Raw genomic sequence first — 27,866 nt, forward strand, 5'->3', positions numbered from 1 at the left:
AGTTTCTAGAGTTGAGGATTGTAACATTGTAATCTTATTTCATGTACATCTTAAAACATTTCAGCTGTCATTTTAAAGCTTTGTTTTTTTTAACCCCGTCGCGCTAGTACCTCCCGGCCCTTTAAGGGTTTCAGGAGGCGGGGTTTAGGGTCATGTGACTGCCGTGACACGCTGTCACGGCGGTCACATGATCGGGAAAGGTCCCGATAGAAAGAGGAGATCGGGACCTTTCCGTGAGTACCGGGCATGTGTGCTGGGAGCGCGCAGGGCGCGCGCTCTCAGCACATATTTTCTTTTTTAATAGACCGCAGATGTGCGGCCGCTTGGCGTCTAGGCCCAGACACCGGGAGGCCGCACATTTGCTTTCGGCCGGCATGAAGAGGTTAAAGCACCTTCAGCAGCTGACTTAATAATTTTCTGAGTTGGCAACCAAATCCTTACCCGTGTTAATCCCTACCCCTGTACCAGTTTAAGCTGGTGCCATGTTTGCTGCTCCAGGTTTCCTGTTTTAGGGTGACTTCTTTCTATCTATCTATTTCAGGTACTTCTATAGCGCCGTCAATTTATGCAGCTCTTTACATACATACATATTGTACATGCACATCAGTCCCTAACCGCCAAGGGGTGCACAACCTAAGGTATTTCTTGCAGCATCCTATGGAGTCACCTTTGCTTGCAGAGACTAGAGTTGTGTCTCATTTATATTGTGTGCATCAAAAGAAGCACACAGCCCCTATGGATGGCAAGGCACATTCTTACCCCTCCCCCCTCCTTACTCCAATTAAACAGACTGGCTTAAGTTTGCTTTGTCTACTGTTAACTTCTTCCTATAAAGACTGGATGTTTAGGGAAGCAGCACTAGGAGAACAGGAGCCAGCAACCATGAAAGTTGTAATCTGCTATTGCTGAGGTACGAATTTTAACAAATGGTTTACTTGGGAATGTTTTTGAGCTCCATGTGTTCAGCTGAAAATACTGAGATTTTGATTCTTTTTTATGTTACCTATTGTAATTCGCTTATATGCATTACTGGTGCTACAGATCAATAATGGTTTAAAAAAATGAATGTTTCAAACCTTTTTTACTGTACATCAGATGGCTCCTAATAGCAAAGTAGGAGTACTGTCCCTTTGAAACAATCCACCTATGGCTATGGTATGATAACTAAGAAGCTGTCCCACTTGAGCATTTGGATTTTATTGTTCAAACAAGGAAACAGGAGTGCGGGATCCTCATCAGCATGACAGTAGTCCTTTATTAAAAGAACAAAATAGCACGCATACAGTAAAAATTCTTGAAATTCAGCATGAGTGGTAAGAATTGCCAAGATGGATGCAAAATCAAGGCTATGTGTTGGAACAGCAATTCCAGATCCCCTGGCCAGCATCACAGGGAACCGCTCTGACAGCTGTCTAAAGACCACAACAGCATTTTGCGGCTTTGCTTTTTGTATTCACATTGGTGTTTCCTATCACCCATGGTGAATTTCACGAATTTAAACTATAAGCATACTATTTTTTTCTTTTAATAAATGACTATTGTCATGCTAAAGAAGAACCCACACTCTTGTTTTCTTGTTGTTTGAGTTGTTTTAGATCATCCCGGATCTCTTCTGGAAGCTGGAGGATCCTCTCATTAGATCAATGTCCCTTGATCATCCTTCTGTTTGAATTGAATCTTATTAATACCTCTGACATTGGACATTGAAAGCTGGGACTTGTAGTGCACTTAGCTGGTTTGTGGATTTACCTTCACTTTTGATTTTGTTTGATTTTGTTGTGTCTCTTGTACCACATACATTGGGGTTTATTTACTAAAGGCAATTAGTCTGTGCGCTGCAAGTGAAGTTGCTCTAGATCAGTGTTTCTCAACCTTTTTTCAGTCAAGGCACCGTTTAAAATTATAGACAGTCCTGAGGCACCCTTTAAAAGGGCACCGCATAATAAAATGTGAAAAACTATTCTAATAGTTTTATATAATGCAGCAACATCCATACATGTAGGACACCCAACATTAGAGGTGATTTATTCAAATGCACTTTTGCACAATAAGTAGTATTCCAGTGTTTCTATTCTCCCTCAGTTTTTCTCCATCACTGACCTAATGTGACCCCAGCACTGATGGAGAGGGGCAGGGGAGAGTAAAACTAGGATGCTGTGCAGACAGCTGACATCCTTCTTATCAACTGATGATGTCATTGATTGTCAGGACGCCGGCGGCTAGAATTTCTTAGTGGTGCACAATGTAACTAAAAGACAGCCTGGTTCCGCCTGCTGGCTTGTATACAAGTTTTTATGCAATTTTTAGGCATTTTGCCAAGGCACCCCTGAAGAAACCTTAAGGCACCCTGGTTGAGAGAGGCTGCTCTAGATCTGAGGGGAGGCTTGGTTGATTTCTATCATCCAATCATGTGTAAGCAAAAATGTGTTTATTTTTTTTGCAGGTGATTGGGTATTCTTTGCAAAGGGAAGCTTTACCTCATTTCCTAAGCTCTGGAGCAACTGCACTTGTAGTGCACAGTATATTTGCCTTTAGTAAATCCCAATGTCTAATTATCAGACAATGTTGAAATCAGTGATGTATTTGTATCTAATATACACTATATTGCCAAAAGTATTGGGACGCCTGCCTTTACACGCACATGAACGTTAATAGCATCCCAGTCTTAGTCTGTAGGGGTCAATATTGAGTTGGCCCACCTTTTGCAGCCATAACCGCTTCAACTCTTCTGGGAACGCTGTCCACAAGGTTTAGAATGTTTGACCATTCTTCCAGAAGCGCATTTGTGAGTTCAGGCACTGATGTCGGACGAGAAGGATTGGTTAGCAGTCTCCGCTCTAATTCATTCTAGAGGTGTTCTATCAGGTTGAGATCCGGACTCTTTGCAGGCCAGTAAAGTTCCTCCACCCCAAACACGCTCATCCATTTATGAACCTTGCTTTTTTGCACTGGTGCGCAGTCATCTTGGAACTGGACGGGGCCATCCCAAAACTGTTCCCACAAAGTTGGGAGCATGAAATTGTCCAAAATGTCTTGGTATGCTGACGCCTTAAGAGTTCCTTTCACTGGAACTAAAGGGCCATGCCCAACCCCTGATAAAACAACCCCACACCATAATCCCCCCCTCCACCAAACTTTACAATTGCCACAATTCAGTCAGGCAAGTAACGTTCTCCTGGCAACCACCAAACCCAAAAACGTCCATCAGATTTCCAGACAGAAAAGTGTAATTCGTCACTCTGGAGAACACATCTCCACTGAGTCCAGTGGCAGCGTGCTTTACATCACTGCATCTGATGCTTTGCATTGCACTGCTCGGCCATGGAAACCCATTCCATGAAGCTCTCTATGCACTGTTGTGCTAATCTGAAGGCCACACAAAGTTTGGAGGTCTTTAGCTATTGACACTGCAGACAGTTGGTGACTTCTGCTCACTGTGCTTCAGCTGTTTCGAGCTCCTGAGAGCAAGCCACTCTTTTACAAATGTTTGTAGAAGCAGTCTACATTGCCTGGGAACTTGATTTTATACACCTGTGGCCATGGAGGTGATTGGAACACCTGAATCTAATGATTTGGAAAGGTTGTCCCAATACTTTTTGCAATGTAGTGTATTTCTGAAGATTCCTTCTTGGATGCAGTAGGAAATAATTGACTCCACTTTACTTTTTTTGTATCTATTGTCTGTGTCACATTCAGGAGTCTTCACTTTTTTCTATCTTGAACACAACAGGAAGTGGGGAAAAAACCAGAAATGAGAAAAATGCATGTACACTCGCAAGTAAGAGCTGCTTCATTGGCTGGCAGCAGGGGCGGACTGACTATTTGGGAACTCTGGCACTGCCCAAGGGCCCGGGGTCAGTAGGGGGCCCCATGAGATGCCCCTGGTACATTTCATAGGCTTTTTTGGGTGTGGTTTAAGTGTGGGCGAGGACACGGGCCCCATGATTCCCTATTGCCCGGGGGCCCCATGAGTAGTCAGTCCGCCCCTGACTGGCAGTATTGTAAACCTAGTATCTGCCCTGCAAAGCACAGCCTTTAAATTGTAAGCGCCACGAGCAGGACCCTCCTATTCCTTCTGTACTGAAATGTTTTGTAATTGTACTGTCTCCCTTATATTGTAAAGTGCTGCGCAAACTGTTGGCACTATATAAATCCTATATAATAATAACAAAAAGCACAGGTTTACTTAACTACCTGCCCTCCAGTGGATTTACCCCCCTTCCTGACCAAGCCATTGTTTTGCGTTACAGCGCTGCATTAATTTAACTGGCAATTGCACGGTCATGCAATGCTGCACCCAGATGAAATTTGCATCATTTTTTTCTCCCACAGAGTCAGCTTTCTTTCGGTGGTTTTACGTGAAAGATATAGCATTTACAAATGGCATTATAGATACTGGAATTGTTTTTTGTTTTTTTTCCCTACTAGTAATGGCGGCTATCAGCGACTTTTAACGGGACTGCAGCAGGCATTCTGACTCTGGGGGGGGAACTGACTTGGTGTCATTGACATCCAGAGTAATAACCAATACAGTGATCAGTGCTAAAAAACAGCACTGATGCTGTACTAATGACACTGAGCAGGAAGGAGTTAATGTGAGGAGCAATCAAAGGGTTAATTGTGTGTAGGGAGTGTTTTACTAGGGGGTGGGGGGGGGTGTGCTTCACTGTAAGCACACTTGATCGGGATGGCTAAAAAATAAAGCTAAAAAAAATAAAATGGCAAATACCATTGTAAGAATTAAAAAAAAAAAATTAAGGTCGGTCCAGGGAGAGAAGAGAGAACACTGCACCGAGTAAAAGCACTACATTTTACACACACATGTTCAGTTAGCATATTTAACCCTTTGATTGCCTTTATTAACCCTTTGGCCTGTCACCTAGCTAGTGCCATTAGTACAGTGTCAGTATATAGAATTTTTCACTGATCACTGTATTCCTGCCACTAGCGACATCGAATAGCGTCAGGGTCCCTCCCAGCCAGGGTCAGCTAGCGTTAGATTGTCTGCACACTTATCGCACTCACGTTATAGGTTGCTGATCACCCCTATTACTAGTATAGTGTTTGTACGGATCAATACAATGATCATGAACAGAACTCTATTAGTGCCTGCTTTGTATAGTGTCCCCAAAAATGCAGTGTTAGCAGGATCGGCCTCGTTCGCTTCCAGCACTAGCGCTTATCACCTTCGCTGTTTTTCACGAAAGATTTGTACCAATTGATTGTGGGACAAAGTAATTTATACCCACAACAATACATTGCCACCCACCCAAATTCAGTTCTTGCCAGACAATTCCCATGTTCATGTTCTCTGCTGTTACAAACAATTCTTCAAATATATTAATAGTAAAGAGGTCCGGTGCGAGCATGTAGGCCCTTTACAAAATAATCTAGAGGGTGGGTGACTGGGGATAAAGAGAAGGCAAATTTATTGAATACCTTCTTCACCTCTGTGTATACAAAGGAGCATCGGGGAGCTCTTGTCCATAATCGGCATGGTATTGACACCGCTCCAGATGATTCATATTGGCTCACAATTGATATGATCCAAAAATATTTAGACAGTATAAAGGTGAATAAAGCACCTGGACTGGATGGCATACACCCACAGGTCCTTAAATAATTGAGAAATCAGTGCCACACGGAATCCTACGCTCTTCATACAGTAGCCACTAATACCACGATCACCCCATACTACCATTTCCCAGGACTTTGCAGTGTTTGCGCTGTTACAACCCTTCCTTAAATAATTGAGCTCTGTCATTTCAAAGCCATTGTTTCTAATTTTTAGTGAATCTTTATTGACTGGCATAATACCACTGAACTGGCAAAAGGCCAATGTGGTGCCAATATTTAAAAGGAGGTCATAATCTTTACCAAGTAATTATAGACCTGTTAGTTTAGCATCTATAGTTGGGAAGATACTGGAGAGTTTAATAAAAGACAACATAGATGAGTTCTTGCTGGAAAAAAATATTTTAAGCAACAGACAGCATGGATTCATGAAAGACAGAAGTTTTCAAGCAAATTTGGTTTCTTTTTGAGGAGGTGAACACAAAACCTTGGGACAGAGGGGTGACGGTGGACGTGGTATACTTGGTTTTTGCAAAAGCACTTGACACCATTCCCCATACACAGCTTATGTGTAAGGTAAAGTCTACAGGCTTGGAAAAATCAGTATGTAAATGGATAAAAAACTGGCTAAAAGTTTCTATTCAGAGAGTAGTGGTTAATGATTCATACTCTGAATGGTCTAGGGTTTTTCGTGGTGTACCCCAAGGTTCAGTGTTGGGACCCTTACTTTTTAATATATTTATAAACAATATAGGGTCTGGGATTAAGAATACCATTTCAGTCTTTGCAGATGACACCAAGCTGTGCAGTGGAATAACGTCCTTACAGGATGTCTCCAATTTACAAGCCGACCTCAGTGCACTGTTTAATTGGGCAAATGTGGCAAATGACGTTTAATGTTGATAAATGTAAGGTTATGCACTTAGGGGGCTAAGAATATGCATGCATCATACATACTAGGGGGAGTACAACTGGGGGAATCAATGGTGGAGAAGGATCTTGGAGTTCTGGTAGATCACAGGCCTAATAATGGCATGCAATGCCAAGCTGCGGTTTCTAAAGCGAGCAAAATCCTCTCTTTTATTAAGAGGTATAGACTCCAGAGAGAGAGATATCATCATTTTACCCCTGTACAAATCATTAGTAACACCTCATCTGGAATATGCAGTTCAGTTTTGGGCACCAATTTACAAAAGATCATTGGGGAACTGGAGAAAGTACAGAGAAGGGCAACCAAACTGACAAGAGGCATGGAGGAGCTCAGCTATGAGGAAAAATTAGAGGAACTGAATTTATTCTCTTGAGAAGAGGAGATTAAGGGGGGATATGATCAACATGTATAAATACATCAGTGGTTCATATAGTGAATTCGGTGTAATTATTCTGAGGTCATCACAGAGGACAGGGGGGCACTCTTTACGTCTGGAGGAAAAGAAATTTAATCTCTATACACGGAAAGATTTCTTCACAGTATGAGCTGTGAAAATGTGGAATAGACTCCATCAAGAGTTGGTTCTGGCCAGCTCCGTGTATTGCTTTAAAAAAGGCCTGGGTTTTTTTATTGGATACACAGAATATAACTGGATACTAACATTTATAGGTTAGGTTGATCCAGGGAATATCTGATTGCCTCTTGGGGGATCAAGAAGGAATTTTTTTCCCCTGCAGGAGCAAATTGGATCATGCTTTTGCTTGGGGGGGTTTTTTTTACCTTCCTCTGGATCAACTGTGGGTATAGGATTATAACTTTTTTTTTTTTTTAATGGTTGAACTGGATGGACTTTGTCTTTTTTCAGCCAGACTAACTGTAACTATGTAGCTCCAGGAAAGTAAATGACCGCATGGCTGGATATAAGGGAATTGTGGGGTAGGCTGCAAAGCCCCCCAGATTTCAGTTGCAGCCCCCCAACCACACACCCCCCACACAGCACATAGTTGAAATCCCATTGTTAACTTGTGGTCTGCTAAACTATAGCCAGAGAAGCTTGTCCCTCCGGGTGGATGCCATATGGTGTCCTTTCAGTCATGCGCAGTTTGCCTGCCTGCAGAGCCGCGCAGCGGCGCGATCTATCACCGGCCGTGTACCTCGTACACGGCCCATGACAGATTTGTGTACCGGCCCCATTGCCAGTACCATGTGACCTGCTTTGATCAATCACAGCAGGTCACATGACAGTTGTATACAATGGATGGCTTCCTTTCATGCCATCCATTGTATGCTAGTGTGGCTAGCTGTGAATGGTCACAGCGATCACATGCACAAGCTGTGGCCAAATCACAGCTAAGCACAAAAAAAAACCCCTGAATGAATCTGTCATTCAGGTAAATGCTTGCTTAAGAAATTCTTTGCTATAAGAAAATTGTGTGTAAAAAAAAAAAAAATAAATAAATAAATAAATACTGATCACTTCCCCAAAGTAGTACAATGTTACTATATGGTAACATTATACTACTTCGCTCATAGTGAAATATGAAAAAAAAAAAATCTTAAAAAAAGAGAAAAAAATGTAGTAAAAAAAAAAATTATACATTTTTTTTTCGTACTGTCACCAGTCAGTGTCCCTGATCACCGCCATGCCAGTTATATGATGATGCTGTACTGCACTGGTGACAGTATGTTAAAAAAAAAATGGTGAAAATAATTTTTTTATTCATTTTCGAAAAATTTTGACAAAAAAATTACAGCTTCAAAAAACTTGCCATGCCTGTTACGAAATACATTGGACTGTCTGCTTTGCAATAAGGGGTCATTTGGGGGATATCTGTACTGTTCTGACATTCTTGGACCTCAAGAAATTATATTGGCCGTCAGTACTTCAGGATTTATCAATTGTCAGATCTATACCATAGTTTGTGAACTGTATAACTTTCCTACAGACTAAATAATACATCCTAATTTGGGTTATTTTCACCAAAGACATGTAGCAGAATACATCTTGGTCTAAATTTATGAAGAACAATTATTTATTTGCAAAATTTTATAACAGAAACAAAGAAAAACATGTTTGTTTTTTTTTTCAAAATTTGTTTTTTTTGTTAGCAAAAAAATAAAACCCCCAGTGGTGATTAAATACCACCTAAAGAAAGCTCTAGTTGTGTGAAGAAAATTGATGAAATTTTAGTTTGGGTACAGTGTTGTATGACTGCGCAATAGTCATTCAAAGTGTGAGAGCGCTGAAACCTGAAAATTGGCCTGGGCAGGAAGGGGTAAAAGTGCCCTGTATGGAAGCGGTTAAGTTGGGTACATACTTATTTCTTTTTGTTCTGTTGTTGGACAGGCAGCTGTACACAGATACAGAATGTTGGCTGGTTACTGCTGATATTTGGAGCGTGTGTACCAAGCTTTGCTGTTTAGTTTATTTTATGTGTGGCCCAGGAAGGTCAAAAGGTTTGACACCGAAGCTCTAGGAGATCTCAAAGTACCACATGTTAACATCTAGGGAACGTAAAACCCTTATTTCAGTGTCATATGTCCACCATTAGAACACTAAACAACAATGGTATGCATTGGAAGGGTTGCAAGGCGAAAGGCAGAAAAAAACCCAACAAAAGTGTAAATAACACTATCTAACCCCCAAAGTTCCACAAGCTAACAGACCCAGCAATACACGCTAATTGTCATTGGATACATTACAAGCCCCATACCTCACTTCCAGTAGTGGGAGTAGTATACAGAGCCTGGAAGAGTTGCACAGCCTGCAGTATGCTTCAGATATCCATAGCCACTAGGGGGAGATATGAAACACAGAATGCTCCACTAAGGCAAGCCAAAGATGATAGGATTTTCTTTCCTGTAACCATGGGTCTCCTGAGCAGGGAACAGTTTCCAGGGTGCCACCCTCTTTCTCAAGCCTGACATTCACCAACTCAGAATCACTTACTGTATATAGAGTGTACTATGGCCATGAGAAGGACGGGGACCTTGATCACAAAATATGCTGCTCAGACTATTATTGTCTTTTAAAACAGCCTGGAACATCTAAACATGTTCGCTCCTAGTAAGTTACTCAGACATTCCAGATATAGTCATGTAATCATATATAAAAGTAGAGTAAAACTAACGCTAGATAAGGTGGTAAAGGTAATAAAGCCGCTAGCATAAAAGGCAAAACTTCAAAAGGCCTCCGGATAAATAGCTAAAACATGAAATATGCAGCGCTAAAACAAATATAAACAAATAAAATGTAAAAGATGCATATAAACAATTAAGGGGTTGGTACGGAAACCAATGATTGAATTAGACTCAGGTATCCTAGAAATGAAGTATAGCGCGTATAGTGACAATGGTGCCAAAGTCAATATATCAATGGGTTATTCAAGGTGACATAGGAAATCCGTGACATCTGTTGTATAGAATGTGACTGTTGATTGCACTAACCAGATAGCGCAAAGAATAGCGCATTGGAGTAATCAGACCTACTCCTGGTCACCGGATGAGGGACACTGTAGGAAGGGTGGTCATCAATTCAGCAACCTCCAAAAACTCTGTCTTGTCTCCAGGTGTACCATTGGCAGCCGTCGGAGGGATATTCCACGATCACTCGTGTCAGGCATCGCCTTCTGTCATCAACCACCAGGGGGGTGTATAGTGCACTCTCGTGTGTCAGGAGTCACCTTGGGGGCTCGCAGAATAAACAAGCCCAAGAAAGAAGTATCCAATAGTGTTGTATGTATTTTATTCAGAAGGTGTAGTAAAAACAAGTAATACACTTACATAGTAAAAAGCCAAAGGAATCCAAAATGGCCACCGGTCAGACGTGTAAACCATGTGGACTTAAGGCCTGTATGTGGGTTGGCACCTCTCTAACGCGTTTCGTTTCTAATGCACATGTGTCCTTTTGACTGTGTTTCTGTGTTGATCTTGTTGTGTTGCTGTTCCCCACTCTTTGTACCTTTTTATGCCTGGAAATGAGAGCTGAAAATTAGTTAAACAATGTGTGTGGATGTTTTGACTCCACTTCCGGGCACTCATCTCCATGTGTAATGTAAGTGGATACTTTGTTTTCAATAAATTGCTATCATACTAAGTAGAGTGTTCTGTGTTTCCATATCTCCCCCCTAGTGGCCATGGATATCCAGAGCATACTGCTTGTTTATACATAAACAGACTGCAGGCTGTGCAGCTATTCCAAGCTCTGTATATTACTCCCATTACTGAAGCTGACATATAGGACTTGTCCTATAAGTTTCTATAGACCATTGGTGTGTATTGCTGGGAATGTGAGTTAATTAAGCTAGAATCCATTTCAGTTTTATTTTGTTTTTCATTTTCATATTGTTTGTCCAAATTAAGAGCCTTTTTGGTCTTGGATGGTAGTATTTGCGGTTTTGTTTTTTGTTTTTTTTAAACTCTTTGTTTATTACCGTAGGATCCTCAAACAGTGGACTGTCAGCAGCAATACCTCCATCCGTGATTTATCAGTTTTTGATTTGGAGCACCAGGAAGTTCTTGTGTTGCTTTTTTCTTAGAAAGAAAGCCTCTACTTTCTAAAAACAATATTTCTACCTGTCTGCAGTTTCCTGAAGACCATGTGGTTAAGTCAGAAAGCTGTGTGAATGTAGGAGACTTGGATTAAAGAATTCTGTTTGGCGAAATGGCAAACACTGAATTGCAGCATTTTGTGGTGGCAGTGGCATTGTTTGGGCCTACTTTGTTGTCCTTGGATGAGGATGGCTTGCTATCATTCCTGAAAGTTAGAATACTGAATTGTGCACACAAATTCTGCAGGAAAATATCAAAGTATCCATCCATGAGCTGTAAGGAAAATACGTTGTGCCGCAAACCTGCAATGCTGAACACAAAAGACACAATCTACCAAAGAACAGTTAAAGCAGAAGAAAGTTACTAATTTGGAATCTTGACCTTAAAGGATACATTCACCTTTGGAACTTGTTCCACTTGAATTTATGGTTGAACATAGAACATGTTCCAGCTTCTGCCACCTCTCTACCTGATTCCCTTCTCCTTATGACAGCAGGTGGGGGATCTTCTCCCCTCACCCTCTGCCAGAATTTAAAAGCAGTGTGGCCATGCAGGGCTCCGCCCACATGGCCATGTCATTCATTTACAGAGTTCTGTGAATGAACTACAAGTAGCATCAGCCATGGTGTCCGGCGGTTTGTAGTTCTCAATGAACCACAAGGGTGCTTGTAAGTGCTCTCGTAGTTTATTGCTTCTTCCTGCACTTCAGTATCTTTCAGGCACTCCGCTGTACTGAGTGTCTGCAGGACCTTGCCGTTTCACCTGCGCTTTGATGATCGTGAGTGCAATGCCTTACATGCTACAAGGTAAAAAAATAAATAAATAAATGCACTTTTTTTTTTTTTACTCACAAAAAGGTGTATTTATTATTATTATTATTATTATTATTATTATTATTTTATTTATTTGTTTTTTTAAAAGGTTAATTTGAGGGATCCAACAAAAATCCCTGAGTTGAAGTTGTCTGTAGGGAAGAATGGCAACTTTCCCCAAGCCGACCAGAAAGTTACCAGAAAGGTTTAGGTGCAGTTTTTGAAGTCTAAGAGTGGACACACCAGTTACCTTAAGCAAAGATTGTACATATTTGTCCATGGCAAAAGCATGTAAATAACTTTGTGTAATTTTCTTAAATTTTCACATCTTACACACATGGTGAAATGTGTTGGCTCGCTGTTGACAGCCTGTCCTGTCCTGCAAGTCACTAAAGGATACAGTAGTGACATAGGGGCTGGACTATTGCACTGTAGCATGTGGCAAAAGATACGGACATTGAACAGTACTAGAATTGATGGATATGAAGATTCTTTGGGCTTTCAAAGCTTTTGACTGGAACTGAAGAAAAAATAATTGCATGTCTCTTCTGCAATAAAGAGCCTGCCTGTTGTTTTTTTTTTTTTTTTCTTTCCTCTGTATCATCTGTGGATATAGGACTGTATACATTTTTCCCCATTTTTATAGGTTGAACTAGATGAGCTTGTGTATTTTTATTCAACGAGACTGTCACTCTTCTTATCATTGCAGCTGTAATAAATTTGATAATATTTAGAAGTGTAATTTCCTAAATCCATTTAATCACTCTGCCATATTTTCATTGCAGTAGACCCCTCTGCTTCTCCTCTCATTTCGACCAGTATGCCTGTTATTGAACATTATAAGGATTGTGTTGCATATATTTCTCTTTGTTTCCCCAGCGTGTGTTTTTGTGGGACTTAGATGAGACCATTATCATCTTTCACTCCCTGCTCACCGGTTCATATGCACAAAAATACGGAAAGGTACAGATTAGAATATTCACTCTTCATGTCTGTTGTTGCTTGTCACCATTAACTGGAATTATCAAACAAATGTTAGATTCACTTTACGTAGCTTTCAGCTGGATATTTGTAAGTTGTTTATGTTCGCCGTGTAGATTTTGTGCTGATACAGCTATTTTAAGCCTACTTGTATGATTAGGTCCATATGCTTAACAGGTTCTGTCACAAAGACTTGTGCCATGCCCCAGAATGCTTAGTCATTGTACTGTGCTAATGCCATGTTTCGTATGCTGTAGATATTTTTTGTTAAACCATATCATGCTTATTTTAAGAAACCTATTTGAGCCAATAGAAATACAGTCAGGTCCATAAATATTGGGACATCGACACAATTCTAACATTTTTGGCTCTATACACCATCTCAATGGATTTGAAATGAAACAAACAAGATGTGCTTTAACTGCAGACTGTCAGCTTTAATTTACATCCAAATCAGGTGAATGGTGTAGGAATTACAACAGTTTGCATATGTGCCTCCCACTTGTTAAGGGACCAAAAGTAATGGGACAATTGGCTTCTCAGCTGTTCCATGGCCAGGTGTGTGTTATTCCCTCATTATCCCAATTACAATGAGCAGATAAAAGGTCCAGAGTTCATTTCAAGTGTGCTATTTGCATTTGGAATCTGTTGCTGTCAACTCTCAAGATGAGATCCAAAGAGCTGTCACTATCAGTGAAGCAAGCCATCATTCGGCTGAAAAAATAAACCCATCGGAGAGATAGCAAAAACATTAGGCGTGGCCAAAACAACTGTTTGGAACATTCTTAAAAAGAAGGAACGCACCGGTGAGCTCAGCAACACCAAAAGAGCCAGAAGACCATGGAAAACAACTGTGGTGGATGACCGAAGAATTCTTTCCCTGGTGAAGAAAACACCCTTCACAACAGTTGGCCAGATCAAGAACACTCTCCAGGAGGTAGGTGTATGTGTGTCAAAGCACATCTTGTTCGTTTCATTTCAAATCCATTGTGGTGGTGTATAGAGCCAAAAATGTTAGAATTGTGTTGATGTCCCAATATTTATGGACCTGACTGTATGCTGACATTGTAAAACACACTCTATGTAATGGATGGGAGTATGGCAGAACATCTTTGTATTTTTGTTTTTTAATTTTTTTTTTATCCCTTTCACTGGAAGTTGTGCATTTATTTTTTGCAGTGTTTACTGTTAATATTTTTCATTACCAGTGTCCAACTTAGGGTGCATTCACACCTGCGTATGCATCCTGCTTTTGATTAAATGCAAAAACTCCTGTGGGTTTGGTTGCAGGAGGCAGCCCCATTAAAAACTCCATTGATGACAGAAGAAACAATAATAACTCCTTTGCCAATGTTCCCTCTCTTCCTTTTTTGGAAATAATAGCCATAATAAACAGCCGTCTCTTTATCTGTGACAGTGGCAGCAATCTTCCCCTCTCCTTCATTGGTGAGATTGGCAACCATGATAACTCCCTACACGCCCCACTTTTTCCACTTTATTGGTGAGAGTGGCAGGAATAATAAACAGCCCTCCCCCGATTTGGGACAGTGGTAACTATAATAAACCACACCTCCTGGTCACTGGTGACAGTGGCTGCTATTATGTAACACTCCCCTAAATTGGTGTCAGTTACAGCAGTATTAAACTCCTCCCCCCTTCACTGGTGTCAGTGGCAGCAATTCATTTTCCCCATTCCTTGGTATTTAGTGGGAGGAAAAAAAAAAAAAAAAAACCAAACCTCTGGTCATTGGTGTTTACTGATAACTTACCTGTGCCCAGGCTCCCGTGCTGCTCTGTCCCCTGGCTGAAACTCTACTATGCCTGTTTGTAAAGAGACCGCATCATCCCAACAGGAATTGCTGGTGGCTAGAACACAGAGTTGAGGGAATTCAGTAAGGCCCTAACAACGCTTTTCTGGCATTGTGGCCTGAGTCAGATTCGGAAATCCCTGCCAACCATTTCAGTGGTTTTACCAACACATTCGATAAATTCAGGTAGTTTTCAATAGTGTCACTTTTACAAACTGGCATTACTACTGTACCAAAATTTAGAAATACTTTAACTCCTTCCTGCTTGCAGTTAATAAAATTGGAAGTGTAAATTTGTGTGCCTGTCTGTATATTTTGTAGCATGTGGAATATTTCCTGCTGCTGCTACCTCCTCCCCACCTATCACTGGTTGTTAAGGATGCTCTTGGCTTCACAGTCAGCAGCCTCCTAGCAACCAGTGACGCTGACAGTGGGCAGAACCTGATGTGGAAGCTGAGACACTAGTTTCCTATCAAGTCCATTCTCTCATTGTGATTGACAGCTGACAGTGGGGTGATTCTTTCACTAATAGCAGGCTGTCTATTAGCTATGGATCTGTTTACTGCCTGCTATCAATCACAAGAAGTGGGCCTGATGTGCCAATAGTCTCTAAAACCCCATCAGGCTGCCTACCCAGTTCTAAAAATCCTTGACTGCTGTGTGGTCTGTGTGACACTGCAGTAATGGGAGGGAGCTCAGCTGCCCTGAGGTTGGAGTGTCACTATGGACACTTGAGTCTCAGTGCTTGCCACACATTTTGCAGTGGTTCTTGCTACAAATTCATGTACCTGTTTTACAATGATGAAATTCTCAAAAGTGCCATAGACACGATTTATGAATTCCTGTGTGTTCTAACACTGTGCACCTCACTTCCACTCTGTATTGGCTGTGTATAATGTAGCCACAAAAGAAGGCCCAACAGACTGTCAGTTGGACAACCCTCTTCTATATCAAACACTAGCATGAATAATTAAAAATACCTGTTAGTACACATGAGGGGAGAAATCTAGGAGTTGCCATTACTGACTTGATCCAAGTCACTGGTACACTAAATAGTTTAGCCAGGAACAGAATGGCAGCCATGGAATAATACGAAAAAGCCTGCAGGACAGGAGTTCATACCTTTCTGACTTTATTGGAAGTGTTCATGTTTTTATCCTCCTTAGTTGACTTTAAACACAAATTAAATTAATTGCTGGTTTCAGAATGTCTGATCTGTTAGCTATGAATTTATGGACAGCTAATAAGTGTAACCAGATAAATACCCATGTATTTGACCCATGTTGCCAAGGATCTTACAATCTAATATCCAATCATGCACACCATTGTTTGGCCAGTTTTGGGTCCAAGACAATTAATTTTCCAGCTTGGCATCCAAAAGAAACTCATGCAGACAAAAGGACAAACGTACCACCTCAATGCAGATACTCTCATTTGTGGCTATGAGCTCCAAGGCAAATGTGTTAGCCATCATGCTCTTAGTCTATTAGACTTAACTAATACATGGCATCAAAGAACTGTAGGAAGTGACCTAAAAGAGAATGATACCTTAATGATGTTCAGGCTTATGTTGGCCATATTAGCTTTTATTCACTGACCATCACTTTTATCGCTTTCCTTCATTTCATTAGCTGTTCCTTTTTTATTTCTTTTTTTGACTCTGTCTTTAATTTCTTGGGTTTATTGTAATAAATTATATCTGATGTATTTTTATTTTGCTTACCTCTTTTAGGACCCCACCCTTGTGGTAGGATCAGGCTTAGCCATGGAGGAAATGATCTTTGAAGTTGCAGATACACATTTATTTTTCAATGACTTAGAGGTGAGAAAAGTTCTGAAAATGTGGGTTTTCTTTAACAAAAGCAGTTGTCATAGTAACCGTATTGTGTTTTCCTAAACTTCTACAAAGTTTAGTTTACTACAGGCTGAAAGAATATTTGCTGATATTATTCATGTGGCTTACTGCATTATAAATTGAATATTTTTTTTTTTTGTAACAAACATTGGCAACTGGCATAGGATAAAAGACAAGTCCTATGATATTGCTTCACTTCCAAACTTGTCGGCATTGGTGTGGGTATTGCATATGTGAGCTGGAACTGCTTAATAAAACAGAGGCACCCAGAATGTGTATAAAATCCCTACAAGTAGCATTTACTACTGCATGCAGTATTGTAATAACCATGTACACTCACCTGCCTCTTTATTAGGTACACTTGTTCAATTGCTTGGTAACACATATTGCTAATCAGCCAATCACATGGCAGTGCATTTAGGCATCTAGAATTGGTGAAGACGACTTACTGAAGTTCAAACTGAACATCAGCATGGGGAAGAAAGGGGATTTAAGTGACTTTGACCGTGACATGGTTGTTGGTGCCAGACAGGCTGGCCTGAGTTTAAAAAACTGCTGATCTACTGGGATTTTCACACACAACCATCTCTAGGGTTTAGAGAGAATGGTCCGAAAAGAAAAAATATCCAGTAGGCAGAAGTTGAAAATGCCTTGTTGAATTCAGAGGAGAATGGGTAGACTGGTTCGGGATGATAGCCAACAGTAATTCAAATAACCACTTGTTACAACCAAGGTATGCAGAATACCGTCTGTGAATGCACAACACATACCTTGAAGCAAATGGGCTACAGCAGCATAAGACCACACTGGGTGCCACTCCTGTCCTCTAAGAACAGGAAAGTGAGGCTACAGTTCATACAAGTGCACCAATATTGGACAATAGAAAATTGGAAAAATGTTGCTTGGTCTGAGTCTCAATTGCAGCTGCGACATTCAGATGGTAGTGTCAGAATTTGGCGTAAGCAACATGAAAGCTTGGATCCGTCCTGCCTTGTATCAACCGTGCAGGCTGGTGGTGGTGGTATAATGGTGTGGGGCATGTTTTTTTGGCACACTGTGGGCCCCTTAGTACCAACTTAACATCATTTAAACACCACAGCCTACCTGAGCATTGTTGCTGACCATGTCCATCCCTTTATGACTACAATGTAGCCATCTTCTGATAGCTATTTCCAGCAGGATAATGCACCATGTCACAAAGCTCACATAATCTCAAACTAGTTTCTTGAACATGGCAATGAGTTCACTGTACTACATTGGTCTCCACAGTCACCAGATCTCAATCCAATAGAGCACCTTTGGGATGTGGTGGAATGGGAGATTCGCATCATGGATGTACAGTCAACAAGTCTGCCACAACTGCATGATGCTATCATGTCAATATGGACCAAAATCTCAGAGGAATATTTCCAACACCTTGTTGAATCTATGCCACGAAGAATTAAGGTAGTTCTGAAGGCAAAAGGGTGTCCAACCTGGTACTATCAAGGTGTACCTAATAATAAAGTGGCTAGTGAATTTATTTGAGTTCAGGGTTGTGCTTTTGTTAGTAAAACAGTCTGTACCTGATAGTAATATTTGCGAAAAAAGAATAGCCCTAAAATAGAAATACCAAAAACATTAAGGAATCACTTTTAACATTATGTGCAAATACTTGAAAATAAATGTCATCAAATTCCAATACTCATCAGTTCCTGCCGCACAGGTCAGTGAAAAACCCTTAGATAGTAATACCACCTCATGAAATGCTGCTTACCATATATTATTGTACTTCAAATTATAGTCAGGTCAGTGGATGCGCCTGCATGTATCTCTGTGAAATCAAGCGATTACAACTCTCTGCCTTCTTATCTTAGCTTCACACACTGGTTTACGTACTGTAAGACTGAGAATACTCACAATAGTAAAGAAAAACGATGTATTAAATATGAAAACCGAGAAAAACTCATATGTTCATAGTGCAACACAGCACTATGTACGACAGCACTCAACACAGTAGTTTCTAGTAATCTCTTGATGTTGTAGAGAGATACAGTCAGGTGTATATTGTCCTGAATATAAATTGCAATATTCTTAACCACTTCCCGACCGGCCGTTGTATATAAACGGCCGGACGGTGGCAGTGCAGGGTCGGGTGGCCGTCTATAAACGGCCTCCCCGCACCCTGCTTGTGCGCGCTCCTCCGGACACAGTGAAACACCAATCGTCGGACGGGACCTCTGTACGAGGTCCCGATCATGTGATCACTGATTGGCCAATCAGTGATCACATGCAAAGTAGCAAGCAAGATGTCACTTCTGACATCATTGCTTACTATGTGTGAAATCTGTGAATGATCACAGAGGTCACATGGTACAAGGCTATTCACAAAAGCCTTGTACCATGTGACAAGCTATGACCAATCACAGCTCACTCAGTTCTTTTCAATGAGTGCAAGAATGCACACAGAGAGAAAGAGAAATGATTGCTTTTATATCCTATATGGGTGTAAAAGCAATCAGTGTAAAAAAAAAAAAAAAAATCTTCATCACCCCTCACAAGTAGTACAGTGTCACCATGGTGACACTGTACTGCTAGGGTGACAGTATGTAAAAAAAAAATAAAAATAAAAAATAATAATATAAAAAAATAAAAAAAAATGTTTAAAAATTATAATTTTTGCTTATAAACTAATTTGGATTTTTTTTTTTTACTAAAAAGATAACGGAATAAATTTTGGCTAAGATTTATGATGAAATATTATTTATTTGCAAAATTTTATTAAAAAAACACTTTTTTTCAAATTTTTTGGACATTTCATTTACATAGCAAAAAAATACAAATCCCAGTGGTGAATAAATACCACCAAAATAAATCTTTATCTATCTCAAAAAAATGGTAAAAAATTCATTTGGGTACAGTGTTGCATGACCGCGCAATTGTCATTCAAAGTGTGATGGCGCTAAAAGCTGAAAATTGCCCTGGTCAGGAAGGGGGTAAAAGTGTTCGGTCTGGAAGTGGTTAATAGCCTCCATATTTATATAGAAGCTTAAATATCCAACCTTACCACCTTTTGCACCATATGAGCTGCCATTGTTGGCAAAATAAAGGCAAGAAAACAGAAATGGGAAGGGAAGCGACTCTTAATGTAGTATGCACTAAGTTTATTAATAGAAATGCCATATGGCCACTCTCAATTAAAACCAATATACAGGCTCATCTGAATCAATAATTGCTGTAAGTAGTGGAAGTCATCACCGCCTGATCCGCAGTATAGGTCTCTGGGAGAGCTGCTTGCGTGGGAATCGCCGGCGTCCTTCCTAAAACCACTGTGGAATGCAGTGTGGGTGTAATGACGTCCCCGGGCGGCGGGAGGCAATGCGTTTCAGCAGTGAGTTGCCTCACACCACTCTGTCATTTATAAGTTTCAAACGCACAGCAAAGCAGTAGCTAAATAGGAGCAGTGAGATAGGTTTGAAATAGATGTATTATAATTATGCAGCTATTCCTAACTTTCTGCTCTAAAGTAGCCCTGCGGCAGAATTTACCCCATAGCCACTTCTTTATTGTGCTTCTGTTTTGAGTGAAAATCTGTTTCATCAATTATAAATCTGTCCCAGATGTGTGCAAAACTGTCTTGCCTGCCAGCCTAGGATTTAACCATCACAAACCTTTCTGACAGGTAGCCTGATTTGCATATAATATTGTCACTAAATTGCTTGATAAATGTTCCTCTTTGAGTCACTTGTCATTTATCCATTGTGACCTTTAATGTTCCATGTTTATAGCATAACATACTTTGATCTAATCTAGTATAATCTACATTCTTTACATTCTTTATCGTACACCACGGGACACAGAGCAGGCTATTCATGACTGTTAGTTATATGCCACCTATAGGTGAATGGACACTGGCCGACTAATCGGAGAGGAAGTCCTCTATACAACCCCTCCTACACAGGAAATACTTCAGTTTTTTGCCAGTGTCTGTAAGGTGAATGGTCTCTAAAGTGTTGCATGTGCTCTTGGTGCATATCTGAAGGTCCGGAATGGTTCCATTAGAGAATCAGGGACTTTAATTGGACCCATTTGGAAAGCTGTTAGCCAAAATGGATGGTACACGAGCATCACTGGGTAAGGAGAAGAATCCTTAGGATTTTGCCTTTAATGCAGCTTTACAGTACTGGACCCTGCATAACGGAACCTGGTGCAGTATAATACTGACCAAAGTGGGTTTTCCGGCGGAGTGTTGTACAGGTCCGAGGCAGTGGCCCAACATTATGGGGACCAAGTCCTTGAAGGTCTGCATGACAGCCTGCCGTGATGAGTGAAGTTTGGACTCCTGTTATGATTTAGAGTCCTGTGGCGGGAATGGTAGGTTTTACATTTGCAGTATTTCTTTGGTCATTCTCCCGGTGGCCACTGGGGGGGCAGTGTGTTGTTTGGTCTGGCCAGGCCATGCTCTGTGTCTCTCTAAAGCAGTATTGAGCCACAGTTTCTCCTCCAGCCAGTAGGGGTCATGGGGCTGCTCTCTATAGCCTACACTTTGTGCAATGGAGGCAGGAAGCAGATGGGCAGCCATCTTAGCCTGTGTTTGTAGTTCCATGTGACTGGTGGTTTGTGAGGCTCCTGAGAGGTAGCAGAGACATTTAGCAGTCTATGGCTGGATGATGATAGGTGTGTGTATTTCCTTGGGGAGTTGCATGACCAGATAAGACATGATTTTACACTGCATTAGCCTACATAATCCCGGGGGGCTTGTACAACTATTTCTTGATACACTCCTGCAGGGTTATTGGTGCAATTAGAGTTTAGTTTCCAGATTAACTTGGATTTGATTTGCAGGCGTTTACATTCAAGCTGCACTGAAGCAGCATGGAGTTTGATACATATGTGGTTGCCTAGTATGGAACCAAGTGCAGTTCTTTGAAACAATACGCTTCTAAAAAGCGGGACAGTTGCAGCATTGTATTACATTTTTTTGGTGCATACCTGCATAATTATTTTGAACTATATATTCCATAAACTGTATTTGTACATGCATATTTAATGCATAAACTGTATTTGTACATGCATACTTAAGTCATAGGTTGCATTCATACATGCATATTTGATGCTTAAAACTGCATACATACATGCATACCTGATGCTTAAATTGAGTACATACATGTGTACCTAATGCATGAACTGCATACTTACATAAACTGCATATTTGTACTTAAGATTGCATACTTACATGCATACTTGTGTGAACTATGTATTGTATAACATGCATATTTACACACCTGTGTACCTGCATGGCTGCAGGCTTGCTTGCCTGCATGATTGCATAATTGTAGACCAACATGGCTATGAACTTGCATCTCCGGGACTGAATAGTTAGGTGACAATATAGTTGCTACATTATTGACTTAAAGGGCCTCAGAAGGGGAAGGCAGCCAAGACGCAGATGGGCCCAGGTCCAGTGGACTCAGCGGGGGGGGGGGGGGGGGGGTAATCTGGCAGTGTTTGCATGTCACATTAGACCAACTGATGTCAGGTGTATCTGGGTTTGCAGTTGTTCCTAGTGGTGGAGCTGCAATGGACTGCGGCCACATCACCCTATACGTGTCTGATCTCATCTAACCTTGAAAGCTAAGCAGGGTTAGCCCTGGTTAGTACTTGGAGGGGAGTCTACCTGAGAATATCAAGTGCTGTAAGCTTTTCCCCTCCAGAATCTCAGACGGCTGTGTTTTGATAAGTATCTGTGGCAGAGGATGCTAAGTCAGTCTCTGAGGTGATTCAAGACACTCGACAGGCCCAAAACCAAACGGGGACATGAAATCTATCTTGGATCTCAAGGCACTAGACATAAGTCTAGACGTCCTTCTGTTTCAAATGGGAACAGTCCAGCAGTGGTGGCTTCTCTGCAAGAGTTAGATTTCTGGTGTCCATTTTTTTGTTTTGGGGCTCTGTCCTTTGGTCACATCCCATCCTTACAGGATGTCTTCAACTTACAAGCTGACCTCAATGCACTGTTTAATTGGGCAACTATGTGGCAAATGATAAATGAAAGGTTATGCACTTGGGGGCTTAGAATATGCATGCATCATACATACTGGGGTGGGGGGGGGGGGACGACAAGTGGGGGAATCAATGGTGGAGAAGGATCTGGAGGTTCTCTGTAGATCACAGACTTAAAAATGGCATGCAATGTCAAGCTGCGGTTTCTAAAGCGAGCAAAATCCTCTCTTGTATTAAAAGAGGTATAGACTCCAGAGAGAGAGAAAGATATCATTTTACCCCTGTACAAATTATTAGTAAGACCTCATGTGGAATATGCAGTTCAGTTTTGGGCACTAATTCACAAAACGAACATTGGGGAACTGGAGAAAGTACAGAGAAGGGCAACCAAACTGACAAGAGGCATGGAGGAGCTCAGTTATGAGGAAAGATTAGATGAGCTGAATTTATTCTTTCTTGAGAAGAGGAGATTAAGGGGGGATATGACCAACCTGTATAAATACATCAGTGTTTCATATAGTGAACTCTGTGATGACCTCAGGGTGAATAATTCCACACTGAGGACAAGGGGGCACTCTTTACGTCTGGAGGAAAAGACATTTAATCTCCAAACACGGAAAGATTTCTTCACAGTGAGAGCTGTGAAAATGTGGAATAGATTCCCTCTAGAGTTAGTTCTGGCCAGCTCAGTGGATTGCTTCAAAAAAAGACCTGGATTCTTTCCTAGATACACAGAATATAACTGGATACTAACATGTATAGGTAAAGTTGATCCAGAGAATATCCGATTGCCTCTCGGGGAATCAGGAAGGAATTTTTTCCCCTGCAGGAGCAAATTGAATCACGCTTTGCTGGGGGTTTTTTTTGCCTTCTTCTGGATCAACTGTGGGTATAGGATTATAGCTTTTTTTTTTTTTTTTTTTTTAATGGTTGAACTGGATGGTCTTTTTTCAGCCAAACTAACTATGAGTGTTCACACAACTCCTAGCCCCGGTGCTGGACTTGCTGAGGACACAAGGGAGTCTCAGTCTCAGAATACCTTAATGTTCCTTGCTTAGGGAACAATTGGTTCCAAGTTTAAAGTGAAATCTAAGACGCAAAGGGGTATTCTTCAATATATCTCTGCATGAGGAAATGGTATCTACGTTGAAGCAGTTTCCTGAGTGCAGTTCCACTTCAGGTCTTTGAAGAGGAACATTTTGTCATGAACATCCAAGCAGTGGATGCTGTAGGGCTTTGTTCCCGGGGTATTGCAGAGTCCAAATTGGTTGTTTGGAATCTGGAGAAGGGGTAATTTTCCTTCCACTGATATGGCAAATAGTAACCACTGGTGCAAGGCTCTCTGGTTGGGGGGGAGCTGGTTTAAAGGTAGCTACAGCTCAGGAAACTTTGTCTCCACAGGAAGGAATACTGCCCATCAATATCTTGGAATTTCGGGCAATACAGCTTTCTCTGGATTATTGGGTGAACAAGTTGCACAGGTTTTTGGTCAGGCTTCAGCCTGACAATGCCACAACATATATTAACCACCAGGGCAGCACCTGAAGTCTTGCGGTTCAGGCAAAGGTGAACCACATTCTGTCTGGGACAGAACAGCATGTGTCGTCTCTGTTGGCAGTTTATATTCTAGGTATAGAGAACTGTTAGGGTTTTTTCCCCACAGGTCAGCGGTTGATACTGGGCGAGTGGTCCCTGTATCCCGAGATGGGGAAACCTGGATGTGAATCTACTGACTTCCAGGTTCTACAATAAGTTAGATTGTGTCCAGGATGGGAGTCCCATTGGCATTAGCGGTAGATGCACTGGTAACCCCTTAGGGACCTGTTTCCATTAGTCTGTCTTCCCCCGATTCAACTAGTGATGTGTCCTTTGCACAGGATCTGGGAGGAGGTAACACTGATTAATAGTGGTAGCCGGACCTAGCCCAGGAGGGCTTGATACACCAACAGGGTTTATTTGGCAGGGGATGCTCCTTGGATGCTTACAGTCTGCCCAGACCTATTATATTGGCTCCAATAATGTATCCTGCTTTCTGGTTGCTAGGATTGAAGTCTTGGCTATATTAAGCCTAGGTCTGGTAAGATCGGGGGGTTGGGTCCTGTTTTTTCCACACTGTTGAGCACCAGGAAGCCAGCTTCAGGGAGCTTCCATTATAGGACCTGTAAATCTGATTTGCCTGGGGTGAAGCCAGATAGTGGCATCCACAGAAATGTGTGGTTCAAGGGTTTATTTCCTTTTTGCTATCAGGAGGGGAAATGGAATTGACCTTAGAGCCAAAATCTGACCCTAAATGGCATTTATCCATTTTTTCCCAGAGACCGTTGTTTCTCACTCCTTGATTCATACTTCGAGCAGGATTATTGTTATAGAGGATTTATATAGCTCCAACAGTTTGTATTGTAACTGTAATGTCTACCTTCATTTTGTAAAACACTGTGCAATTTGGTACAAGAGGAAACAGAGGGCCCTGCTCATTAGAGCTTACAATCTAGGATGTAACATAGGTTACAGGCCAAGTTTCAGTGTTAGCTAATTTTTTCCAGAGCCCATTGCATCTCACTCTCTAGTTCGTACCTTTTTGCATGGAGTAATGCGTTTAGCTCCGCCTGTTAAGTTTTTCGTTCTTGGGACTTGAGCTTGGCATTGGAGGTTTGCAGAGACCACTGTCTGAGCCCATTTGAGAGATTCTGCTAGTCCTGTTGGCCTGGAAGGTTTTGTTTCTAGGAGCATTCACTTCTGGGAGTCAGGGCTGGCAGTTCTGTCTTGTAAAGAACCTTTTTCTGGTTTTGCATCAGAATAAGGTGGTGTTGTGACGTCAACCATTTTTTTTTTTTTTTTTTTTTTTTTTTTTTTTTAATGTGTTTTCTAGTTTTCATCTCCATCAAGACATTGTTCTGCCTTCTTTCTTTCTTGGACTTCAGTCAGCAAGAGAGAGATATGGTTGGATATGGTACGCACAGTAAGGGTCTTCCAGAAATTGATAGCACAGGTCAGGAAGTTGGATGCTCTGTTTGTGCTGCCTGATGGGCCCAGGAGGGGTAAGGCGACATCCAAGGCAACTATTTCACATTGGATTCGCCACTTGATCATTCAGACCTGTGGTTTGAAGAGTAACGTCCCACCCTTTCGGGTGAGAGCACATTCTACCAGGAGGGTGGGGACATCTTGGGCAGTCCGCCATCAGGCGTGAGTTTCTCAGATTGGCAAGGCCGCTACATGGGCTTTGGTTCACCTATTCACAAGGTGGATGTGAGTGCCGCAGAGGACTCTTCCTTTGGCCACAGCATCTTGAGAACGGCTGAATAGATCTTGTGGGATTGTTGGCGGTGGCTATCATGGCGTCACCCCTCCTTTAAAATTTCTTTGGGGACATTCCACAGTCATGAATAGCATGCCCTGTGTCCCGTGATGTACGATAAAGAAAATTGGATTTTTTCCACATACTTACCTGTAAAATCCATTTCTTGGAGTACATCGGGACACAAAGGTCCCTACCCTCTTTTTGGATTTTCATTGCTTGCAACAAAAACGGAAGTACTTCCTGTGTAGGAGGGGTTATATAGGAGAGGACTTCCTCTGGTTGGTTAGTTTCCATTCACCTATAGGTGGCATATAACATAGACATGAGTAGCCTGCTCTGTGTCCCATGCTGTACTCCAAGAAATGGAATTTACTGGTATTTAGAAAAAAAAAAATAATTTTTATTTGTCTTAGACCAGACCTACAAAAATATTCTTATCACTGAATCTATCAGTAGGGGATCTATTTGCTGATCCCCTGCTTTTAGAGCAGGCAGATGACAGTTTCGTGTCTTCAGTTTTTACAGAGCAGACATGGACAGAGGCCACCTAGATCAGGGGTCTCCAAGCTTTTCAAACAAAGGGCCAGTTTATGGTCCTTCAGACTTTAAAGCGGAGCTCCATCCAAAAGGGGAAGCTCCGCTTTAAGTCTTTGTCCCCCGCTTCCCATTAAGGATTGGCACCTTTGGGAAGCGGGTACCCGAATTTGACAGGTACTCGCTCCCACTTCTGCTGCGATCGCCTGAGGCGAGCGGAAGTTGTCCTCCCACAAATCCCCCCCATAGACTTATAGTCTTCTGGGACACGTGACAGGTCCCAGAAGACTTCAGGGCCATTCACAAAGCACAGCTCTTCTCGCGCATGCACAGTGGGCACTCAGCTGTGAAGCCGCAAGCTGTCACTGCCGGGTGCCCACACTAAAGATGCCGGCGACAGGGAGAGAATGGCCAGTGAAACCAGCGGTGGTGAGGACACCGCTGGACCAAGGGACAAGTAAGCGTCTGTCTATATTTTAAAAGTCGGCAGCTACAGTTTTTGTAGCTGATGACTTTTATTTATTTATTTTTCAGCTAGAACTCCGCTTTAAGAGAGCCGGAGTGTGGCCAGTGGGGGTAGAAAATGTGTTGGGCCCAGCATCAGTGAGAATAAACATGGCCTCAGGGATGGTGGTCAGTAGGAGGAAGAGTATTGCCCCATCATTGGTATTAATGGTATTAATTGTACCACATAAGTGTTATTAATAGTGCCCCATTGTTTGTGTCGGTGGGATGAATACTGCTTCATATCATTGGGAAGAATAGTGCCCCAAGGGCCGGATAAAGGCTAGCAAAGGGCCACATCTGGACCTCGGGCTGCAGTATGGAGACCCCTGGCCTAGATGAAACAAGTCCGTTTACACCCACCGGTCCATAAGGGTGAAAAACCTGATCGGGCCTGTGACAGTGTGTGGCTTCAGACCCCAGCCCTTTTCACCAACTTGTGACCGAAGGACCAGCCGATCTCACACCGCGCTGTCACTGCATAACAATGCCACTCTCAGCTGCACCCTGCACAAAGATTTTCCAGCTTGCGGGACCACAATCTATGTGCCAGCAGCCTGAGAGCGATTGTTACTGGGTCAGGTTAATTACGCAATTAACCCTTCACACTGCCACCACCACCTTTTTACAGAGGAGGAAACTCACAAATCTTAGCAGTAACACTATAATATTAGTATAAGCGCCTGTAACACACTGTTACCACAGACAGATGTTTTCAGAGGATTATTACATACAGTAGCACTCTTCAGAGACACGGATTCTTTAGTTTGCATTAAAAGCTTTAGAGACAGTTCACTTTTCAGAAAATAGGATTTATTACTAAAAAGGTCAAAATGGTGCAATTAAAATATTTCCAGAAAAAGATGTAACAAACATATAAAGAGAGCAATAAAACAACAGAGAAATAAAAGAAGTTCAGAAGGAAGAATACTTGCAAAAGTCCTTGGTTTGAGCAGAGTCCAATTGTCCGAACAAAACGCTGCTTTGGCTCTCAAGTCTTAGGTGGTTCCTGATTAAAGTTAAAAGGAGAGCT

The 27,866-nt window shown here is 41.7% G+C and overlaps 1 protein-coding gene across 4 annotated transcripts in view; it reads left to right on the top strand.

Annotated features, from left to right (window-relative positions):
- Window positions 1-27,866, top strand: part of EYA3 (EYA transcriptional coactivator and phosphatase 3) — a 126,971-nt gene that overhangs the window by 68,245 nt on the left and 30,860 nt on the right. For 3 of the 4 annotated variants that reach the window (XM_089686315.1, XM_089686317.1, XM_089686316.1), the window contains 2 exons: window positions 12,748-12,831; window positions 16,390-16,479. In XM_089686315.1, the coding sequence (XP_089542441.1) occupies window positions 12,748-12,831; window positions 16,390-16,479 (174 nt within the window). The remainder of the gene's footprint in view (window positions 1-12,747; window positions 12,832-16,389; window positions 16,480-27,866) is intronic. The other variant, XM_089686318.1, reaches the window with a different exon arrangement.

The sequence above is a fragment of the Staurois parvus genome, unplaced genomic scaffold (genome assembly GCF_062004578.1).
Source record: "Staurois parvus isolate SC_StPar_1 unplaced genomic scaffold, SC_StPar_1.0 ptg000394l, whole genome shotgun sequence".
Taxonomy (NCBI): domain Eukaryota; kingdom Metazoa; phylum Chordata; class Amphibia; order Anura; family Ranidae; genus Staurois; species Staurois parvus.